This window comes from Cyprinus carpio, chromosome A8 (genome assembly GCF_018340385.1).
Source record: "Cyprinus carpio isolate SPL01 chromosome A8, ASM1834038v1, whole genome shotgun sequence".
NCBI classification, from domain to species: domain Eukaryota; kingdom Metazoa; phylum Chordata; class Actinopteri; order Cypriniformes; family Cyprinidae; genus Cyprinus; species Cyprinus carpio.
The window spans coordinates 23059672-23069907 of record NC_056579.1 but is presented as its reverse complement, the minus strand read 5'-3'; the positions used below and the strand labels follow the sequence as shown (position 1 = coordinate 23069907).

General features: G+C 36.4%; 1 protein-coding gene across 3 annotated transcripts in view; it reads left to right on the top strand.

Annotated features, from left to right (window-relative positions):
* Positions 1 to 653: 653 nt before the first annotated feature.
* Positions 654 to 10236, top strand: part of LOC109064606 (tumor protein p73-like) — a 36900-nt gene continuing 27317 nt past the window's right edge. The window contains exons 1-3 of one of the 3 annotated variants that reach the window (XM_042762857.1): positions 654 to 1223; positions 7712 to 7807; positions 7923 to 8058. In XM_042762857.1, the coding sequence (XP_042618791.1) occupies positions 7749 to 7807; positions 7923 to 8058 (195 nt within the window). In that variant the 5' untranslated portion in view covers positions 654 to 1223; positions 7712 to 7748. Of the gene's footprint in view, positions 1224 to 7711; positions 7808 to 7922; positions 8059 to 9782; positions 10067 to 10236 lie in introns of those variants that run through there. The other 2 variants (XM_042762858.1, XM_042762859.1) reach the window with 2 other exon arrangements.

The window sequence follows — 10236 nt, the reverse complement described above, 5'->3', positions numbered from 1 at the left end:
ACAGCCAGCTTCTTTGGCAATGAATGTCTGTGGCTTACCCTCCTTGTGAAGGGTGTCAATGATTGTCTTCTGGACAACTGTCAGATTAGGAGTTTTCCCCATGATTGTGTAGCCTATAACCAAACTGAGAGACCATTTTGAAGGCTCAGCCCAGACAGCAATCAGTTTCGGTCCCAGATCCGGCCCACATCTGGCCCATATGAAATCCATGCGGGCTAGACGCGGTGCCGGATCTGGGCCGAAACTGCTTGCTGTCTGGGAGGAAAGTGTTTTGAGTTGATTAGCTGATTGGCATGTCACCATATTCTAATTCGTTGTGGGTTTTTGTTAAATGTGAGCTAAAATCATCACAATCACAAATGCGCATGTGCAATACATGACAGGAACGCATTGTTTGTGCAGATTTAAGCGCATCTAGACAGAGCAAATGTTTCACAGTAAAGAAAGGAGGAAATACCACAAAAACAGACTCTTTCATGACTCAGAAAATGATAAAAGTGTTCTCATCTCATGCAGCAGAAGTAGAAGTGGTTCAGTCAAAACCATACAGTCTATGGTCAAAACGCTGCATTTATAACTGAATGAGAGGAGCTGTAAGTTTCGCACTGACATGTTGCAAGCTTTATTTAACATCACAACTGACAAACATATGGAATAGCTACTGGGAGACAGATATAGAAAATGATTATATTTTGACGTCACTAAAGGGAAATAACCTGATTTATTAATAAAGTCATGTAAACGCAGTTTATACTTGCATTGTCAGGTTACTGATGTGCATGGACATTAAACGGGGAAACTGTTTATTTTAAAAAGCTGATATTTGTGAGTTATCAGTGTACTGGTGTGTATGTTGTCAACCTTTACTCAGATTTTAGCGACCTCTTCATGCGGGATTAGTGTTTCCCGCTCGTGTGCGCCCAAACGGCGGCTAACGCCTCCTCCTCCCGTCATCCACCAATTCCCAACCCAACCCTGCGCTTCAAGTGCGCTCACACTCCGCCAGCCTATTACCCTACACCTGCATAATCAGCCTCATCTGCCTCTCTCGCGTCTGGCCCTACTGTGAGAAGAGATTCGAGCTGTGTTTTGTTGTTCAATGGCGTAATTCGCAGCTCGTTTGTTACTAGTTTGCGAGGGTCAGCTGCAGGTCAAGGAAACTGATTTTGGGATCCAGAGAACATCGCCATAGGTTGTTGCAAGCCAGGAATATAACTTGTTTGGTAAGTAAATGCAATATAAATATAGTGTTTATGGTTTGTTTGAACTCTTCACTCTTTGCGAGTTTGTGGGAATATTATAGAGAGCTCACACTGCTGAATTTAAACCCACCCACTTTAAGAGAGCCCACAGTAAGATCTCGTCTTGTTTTAATCATCCACTCCAGTAGCTTATTATTATAGACTAGATTTGTGTTAATAAGGCGAACTTAGTTGCATTCAAATTTGTTGATTTTTATAATGCAAAAAAAAGAGTAGGAAATATGTTTAAATCGCTCACTTAATCGATTTTTTTTTTTCATGCACGGAATGCAGTTATTAATTAAGGCTATTTATCCATCTAAAGCACAAAACAATAAATGTAGCGACCATTGCGATTTAATTTGTTAGTTTTTGTTTGTCTGTCAGTTAGAAAATCGATTAGTGTCCCACAAAGGTGATGCAGTGGTCTGAGTTCACAATGATAATTGTCTGTCAACATGTACAGTAGACTGGATAAGAGAGATCAACTTCTGAAGACAGCGCTTTTTCTGAGCTGGTTTTCTTTTATTTTCACATAATTCATTAAGCTCCTATTAATCTGTTTATATTTCTTGATCCACTAGTGTAATGTATATTATCCCTATATTTTATTAGATTATGTTATAGGCTATTTAAATTATATATTAACCTATTATATTATTGAAATATATAGCCTACTAAATTATTTAGGCTAACAGTAAAGAAAATATAAACTAAATTAAAACGACAAAATCTTAAAGTCAAGTCTTATATTATAAATAATATTATAGACTAAAATACTTTTTTTTTAAAATCCGACTGAATGCGTTTTCAGTGCAGCAGAGCATGAGGTGAAATGCGTGACGGCTTTGGTGTGATTGGTTGTCAAGGTTGCTGCAATTAGTTCAGTTCTGCGCTGAATGCAGTTATACTCGCGCGAAAGAATTTGTAGTCTGAATGAATGCATTTTTTTTTCCCAATCATTTTGCGTTCTTTTGTTTTAACATATGCTATATATTATCGAACCCCAGCCCGAGGAATAACTGAGCATTTTTCGCCCGTGACGCATCATAGCCGGTGAAGCTCTGGTTCATGATGGCTTGTGGCTGATCAGTTTTTCAGCTGCTGAGCGCGAGCTTCGGTAACATACAGCTTCACTAGTAGCTAATAAATGCAAGGCCTTTGTCAAGTGATAATTCAATTCTCCTCTTGAATCCCTGTTGTGTGTGTGTAATTGCTGCCAGAGCTTTAACTCCTCTCAAGGTGGCAGCTGCCTCGGGAATACAGGTCAACATCAGTAAACACGACGCTGCCTCGATCCTGAAACTATCGGGTTCGGACTTGACATTCAGCCTAAACTCTGAATTCAGTTATTTGAGCGTTTGTAGCCTTTCCCAGATTGAAATGAACTCTTCTTTCTTTTTTTAACGCTTTTTTTTTTTTTATTTATTTTTTTTTTTTTTTTCTTTCTTTGTTTTCGTTTCTTTCTTTCTTTCTTTCTTATCTATTTTAATTTAGCCTTTTTAATGAGACCTGTCATATCCTAAAAATCGCATCAGTTTCGTCGGCGTATATGCACCTTTGAAAGCGAGGTCGTCACCGAGGGAACAGCCGCGACGCGTCCTTTGTGCTTGAAGGCACTTATGAGAAAACGTTTTATTAATTATTATTTTTTATTTATTTGTTTTAACTGAGCAAATTTAGACTTTTCTATTTCATTTTAAATTAAGGGGAGACCGGGATGGTTGTCATCATTGCGAAGTTGTCACAAGAATTATCTTAACCTCTGTTTTGAGTAAAATAAGTAGGCTGGCCTTACTAGCAAAATGTTTAGTTAATCCTGTTCTACAAATTACAGTTATAATATCATCATATTTTTTGTAATAGCAAAATAGGTGAACATAAAGCCGCTATTCCGAGTTGGCAGCTTTTAATCTAAACAGTTTTCTCAAGAAAAGAGTATTTTTCATAAATGTTAGCCTATATACATACATACATGTTATAAATGTATACAGTTAATTAAATCATCTTTTACATTTTGCTGCTTGACAGTTGTTTTACTATTAAGTATCCATGTTCGTCAGATTGCTTTCAGATTGATTCCTTTTGTTGTTGCCGTGATTAAGATAAAAGTGTTTAATGAACTAAGCGTGCTTTATTTACAGTACGGTATTTTTTCCCCGATCAAAAATGTTGTGAATGTTCAGCTTATTTTTTAGTCAAGTCCATACAGAAATTTATTTTAAAATAAAAAAAAAAAAAACTATACCCTCACAAATATTCATATGGGTAAAAATATTGTCAACATTTTATTATTGTATTTTTTTTTTAATGAGGCCAATGCACTGTTTTAAATATACTGCATTTACATTCACGTGTAATTAAAATTTAAAAGGATATGTTATACAATATATTTTTTCCAGCCTACTGTATATGGAAACATATAACAGTGTATCAAAAAATAGCACTGTGGTTATTGTTTTCTTCACATTTATCTCATTACACAAGTATGAATAAAATTAAGCATTGATGTAGCATCTTTATCATCCACAGTGTGTGGGATGTTGAGTTTTTTATTATTATTATTATTCAGTAATAATATAAGATATGGGTATTAGAGTAATTTATCTTAATTAATTTTTTAACCCAAAAAAGTTGGGTTAGTCCATATTTTACACAAAATTGGGTTGAAATTTTTTTAGAGTGTACATTCAAATTATATAAAATCATTTGAGTGCAAAATTATGATCAATGTTAATAAATTGCTAATAAATGACATAACAAGCTTTCACATCTGAACTTACATTAGTTCTTTGATTGTTTATGAAATTTACAATAAAATAATTTTGTATTGGGTGTTTAGTATGTTACACAACAGCAGCAGACTCACTTTCTGTGATGACGTGTTCTTGTGTGGGTAGGATAATCTTTTATATCCCTCATTTCCTGTGAGTATATGATGGAGGAAGTGTGTGGTCTGTAGCGCTGTCACAGTGGAGCAGGGCCAGGCAGGTTCGGACACGTCGAGCCTGGCATCTTTATTCTGAATCTGTGCATCCAGACTAAAAATCTGCGGGGAGTCAAACTTCAGAAGATGCATTGGGAAGCAGGGTGGAAATTACTTTCAAATCAAATCTTGTGTGTGTTCAGTCTTTAAACAACGATGCAGTTCAGAGAGAGTTATTTTACGGAGCATGAATGCAGAGCATTTATAATGTACCTCTTCTTCATAATAAGTGTCTGTTATAAAATTGCTGGGTCCATTAAAGAATAACGATTATGATTAAAATGTAGAATCATTATGTTGGTATTATATACCATTTGGAGGATTAAATTTTTATTAAAAAAATAAAAACTAATTAAAAAATAAATTAATACATTTCAAATGTATATTTCATTTATCTCTTTTTCAGAGTATTCAGCTCAGTTTGATAAAAAATAGACTTAAATTAATTTTTTAAAGGAATAATTCATCCTTAAATGAAGATTTTGTAATCATTAATTCACCCTCGTTTTTTTTTTTAACTGTAAAACTATAAAGACATATTTATTTATTTATTTATTTATTTTACATTTTTAACTAAACTGTGACTTTCTATTTTTTTGTGTGTGACACAAGATGTAAAGAAGTCCATGTGCTGCACTGAAAAAAGGGAACCTAAAATGGAATTAATTGGCTTTATTTAAGTCAGAAATAGTATTTAATATAGCTGAATCAACATAAATATTTTAATTTATACCACTAAAACTTCTATATATGGCTTAAATCAGGTAAAATTTAATGTAACAATTGCAGGCTACCAGTTTCTGCAGTAGTTACGCTTTATGGTTGCTGGTTTGCAGTTGCATGAATGTCAGTGACTGCAGCGGGTCATTTTTATGGTGGCCAAGAGCTCAACACGCTACGTCTTAAGAAAACACATGCAAATAGAAAAATAAAACATCTTCATCAGTTTGACAACACATGTTCTGCAAATACTCACAACACGACCAAATACAGAAACACGCTGCAAATACGCACAACACGACCAAATACAGAAACACGCTGCAAATACTCACAACACGACCAACTACAGAAACACGCTGCAAATACTCACAACACGACCAACTACAGAAACACGCTGCAAATACTCACAACACAACCAACTACAGAAACACGCTGCATAAATACGCACAACACGACCAACTACAGAAACCGCTGCTTGGAAATACGCCACAACACAACCAACTACACATGACTGCACATACGCACCAACATGACCAAATACAGAAAACACGCTGCAATACTCACAACACGACCAAGAATCCAGAAACACGCTGCTTTTGCAAATACTCACTCAACACGACCAACTACAGAAACACGCTGCAAATACTCTTGACACACAACAACAACTACAGAACACACGCTGCAAATACGCACACTAGTTTAAATACGCACAACATGACCAACTACAGAAACACGCTGCAAATAAATACAGAAACACGCTGCAAATACTCACAACACGACCAACTACAGAAACACGCTGCAAATACTCACAACACGACCAACTACAGAAACACGCTGCAAATACGCACAACACGACCAACTACAGAAACACGCTGCAAATACGCACAACACATGGGACCATTCCTAAATACAGAAACACGCTGCAAAATACGCACAACACGACCCCACTACAGAAACATGCTGCAAATATCACAACACGACCAACTACAGAAAACACGCTGCAACCCCTATACCCGCCAAAACCAACTACAGAAACACGCTGCAAATACGCACAACATGACCAAATACAGAAACACGCTGCAAATACGCACAACACGACCAAATACAGAAACACGCTGCAAATACTCACAACACGACCAACTACAGAAACACGCTGCAAATACTCACACACGACCAACCTACAGAAACACGCTGCAAATACGCACAATCCGACCCCCCCCCGACCAACTCAGAAACACGCTGCAAATACGCCACCAACACACACGACCAAATACAGAAACACGCTGCAAATACGCACAACACGACCAAATACAGAAACACGCTGCAAATAAGCACAACACGACCAACTACAGAAACACTCTGCAAATACGCACAACACGACCAAATACAGAAACACTCTGCAAATACGCACAACACGACCAAATACAGAAACACACTGCAAATACTCACAACACGACCAAATACAGAAACACGCTGCAAATACTCACAACACTCACAACACGACTAAATACAGAAACACGCTGCAAATACGCACAACATGACCAACTACAGAAACACGCTGCAAATACGCACAACACGACCAACTACAGGAAACACAACTGCAAATACGCAGCCACCAACTACGCTTGACCAACTACAGAAACACGCTGCAAATACGCACAACACGACCAACTACAGAAACACGCTGCAAATACTCACAACACGACCAACTACAGAAACACGCTGCAAATACTCACAACACGCTGCAAATATTCACAACACGACCAAATACAGAAACACGCTGCAAATACTCACAACACGACCAAATATAGAAACACGCTGCAAATACTCACAACACGCTGCAAATACTCACAACACGCTGCAAATACTCACAACACGACCAAATAATGAAGAAACGCTGTGAATATAGCTGTTGTGAATATAGAACTTTTGTGATTTTTAAATATTTTTTTTTTTGATATAAAAAAGAGAAAATGGTTGTTATTGTTTTTAAAATGGTAATCACAAATTAACCATGGTTTTGCTACACTAACCACAGATCAGCCCAGGGTATTTGTAGTAAAACTCTGGTTAAATGGTAGTAAAATATGCCAAAAAAACAACATTGTTACTACACTTTTACTATAACAAAATCATGGTTAATTTTCATAAGGAAAATGTATTAAGGGGACCCCAAAAATGCTTACGAAAATGAACCACGATTTTATTATAGTCAAAATGTAGTGTATCTGTATAACCACAGTTGTACAAATACCATACTTAAACTGTTTGGGTGGCAAAACCATGGTTAATTCTGGTTACGTGACTAGAATAAAAAAAGATTTTTTGATTTTTTCAGATTGTTTACATTTTTTTTATTTTTTCTGTTGGATGTTATTAAGTTTGAGTTCTTAAGTTTAGATTAAGCTTTTAATTTACTGTGTATTTCATCTGCTCATTTAGGCTAATGATTTCCAATAAGACTAAGGAATGATATGATCAGGATGTTAAAACAATTAAAAGTCTGTGTCCCAGCCAGGTTTGTCACTTGTTGCGGTGCCCTTGAACATTTCCGATGTGGTCTGTGCATCTTTGCGGCGCTTTTCTGTATTTGAATGAAGATGTTTTGTTCATTTGCAGGTGTTTTTTTTTTTTGTTCATTTGATTGTGTTTTTTTTTTTCATTGAGTTCTCTTTATTGTTTTAAAGGTTGTTTTTTGTTTTAAAGGTTGCTTTTGCTTTATGCATGTACGTCTGGTAACCCTTGTTTGTTATGTGATTTTCAGTGTGATCTGCCCAGTGGTGGACTGTCCAACATCCAAGATGTCCCAGTCTTCCACCGCTGATGAGGGGACAACCTTTGAAAACTTGTGGAGTACCCTGTGAGTTCATTTGCATGCATTTACATAATGCAGTTTATGTTGATATTAGTAACAATTTGCTGGATGGGCTTATATTCGTTTGTGATTCATGTACCTTCTCTCTGTGTTGTTGCAGTGAGCCAGATAGCACATATTTTGAGCTTCCTCAGGCGGGACACTCAGGGGACAGGTTGCCTTCCAGCAACCGCGCTGAAGTCTGCATGGACGTTTACCACATGAGAGACATGAGAGACATGAACGACAATGTCATGGTAAGAACCCGGTGGAGAATTCACTGCGTGCAGATTTACAAGCATATAATACATAAAATCAATTAGACAGGACATGATAGTATTTATTTTGTCGTACAATGTAAAAAAAAAAAAAAAAAAAAAATTGCAATGTTTCGCTATCCACATTTTTCAAATGATCTTCTTTCGTGGTCTACAGAAGAAAGAAACTCATACAGCTTTGGAACAACTTGAGGGTGAATAAATTATGACAGTATTTTCATAAACTATCCCTTTAATTCCATGTAAGGTTTATTAATTATATAAGAATTACAAAAATAAAATGAAGACATTTAGTGAGAATATAGCAACGTCCTGTCAACCTCCCATCCACAAAAAACACCCTGTATACTGAACTGTGTTGGTTTTCCCTCCTTATCCATCAGGATTCCCTCCTCAGTCCCCAGTTTCCCTCTCCTGTGCTGTTTTTCCCCTCCCCTCGGGCTCTGCAGCGGGCCGGGTGTTTGAGTGCAGGCTGTAGTGGGAGGTTGAGATGCCTTAATTAGAGAGAAAAGCTAAGCCCAGAACATGACACCTGCTCCTGCCTCCCACCTGGGGCAAACATCCCGGGAAACAGAGAGCAGGAGACGGGATGGATAGATGGACACACAGAATCTCACAATGAGGCCAAGATACCGGGAGCAGGATACAAAACAAATAAATAAAAAAAATGATATTATGCGTTAAAAAGGAAGCCTATTTTAGGACCATTAGGATAATTATAAGACATTGAAGCATTTTCCCCCTATTCTCCTTATCATAATGCATCTGAACATTTTACGTTTATTTATATATTTACATTTATGCATTTAGCAGACGCTTTTATCCAAAGTGACTTACAGTGCATTCAGGCTAACATTTTTTTACCTAACATGTGTTCCCTGGGAATCGAACCCACAAACTTTTGCACTGCTAACACAATGCTCTCCCACTGAGCCACAAGAACATCTGTATGTGTGTGTATATATACACACTTTCAATTATACAATATATAGTAATGAGGATGATTTTGTTGCATTTTGCATGTTTTAAATGGATTACAGTTTTTTTTATTTAATTATAATTACATTTGGCAAATGTGCTAATATATTGCAGTAATGCAAAATAAAAAACAGCATATATATTATGCTAAATAATTGTCCTAAAAAAGCATATATATTTTAATTAATAGTTTTTATTATTATTATTATTATTATTATTATTATTAAATATGACTCAAACATGTTTTGTAAAATGAATATAATATATATATATATCTTATGCGTTGTTTTGCGGCGTCTATATTTTTGACTTTCTGCATAGTTCCAGAATTCTGTAAATGATCTGTTCTAGGTCGTATGGATTCTCTTCTCTTTATTGAGATGTTGTGGTTGTTCACTTTAGACTTAGACAAATATTTTCAAGAATGTATTGATTTGCAGATGTCTGTTTTTCACTTATAGGCTCTTATAGGAAATTGCTCCAACCAGTTTGTAATCTTTTTTTTGTTTTGTTTTGTTTTGTTTTTCTAGCAATGAAAGGTGTAAGTAATCTCAAAATTAATAAATATATAAAATAATTAACAATCTAACCATCCCCCTTTGCGAAAAGTGGTATAGTTGTATAGTATAAGTGGGCAAGTTGTAGGGTTTATTTTTTATTTTTTAGTTAACAATGAGGCCCCAAAAAGTGGGGCGGGGGCCAAAGATTTGTTGTTGGCTGCATCTAGAAGCTGACAGGGCAAAGAGAACTGGCGGAAAAATCAGAAAAAACCCCCCCCGACTCAGAGTGCGTTACCTTTCCTGGAGTTGTTGTGTCAAGTTAGTTTCACTCAGAGCATCTAAAGTGAAGACGTGAGACGTGAAGAACTGAGAACTGCAGAACTCACCTGTGTTTTGGGTAAGGTCACATGACCAGAGCAGTGGGAGAATCTCCCCTGTCTTTTGCCTGCCCAGCGGGATCGCTGCAATGCTGTGTGTCGGTGACCTGCCTCATTACTACAGCACGGTAGGTGAGCAGTTTCTGAACGATTCGATCGATTTTCCGGGAGCAATATTCTTTCTTTTCTCGCTGCCATCCAGATTAATTGTGCCTGGCTTAAAAACTTCAGAGACTATTTTATTTTATTTTATTTTATTTTATTTTATTTTATTTTATTTTGTTTTATTTGTATTTTATTTT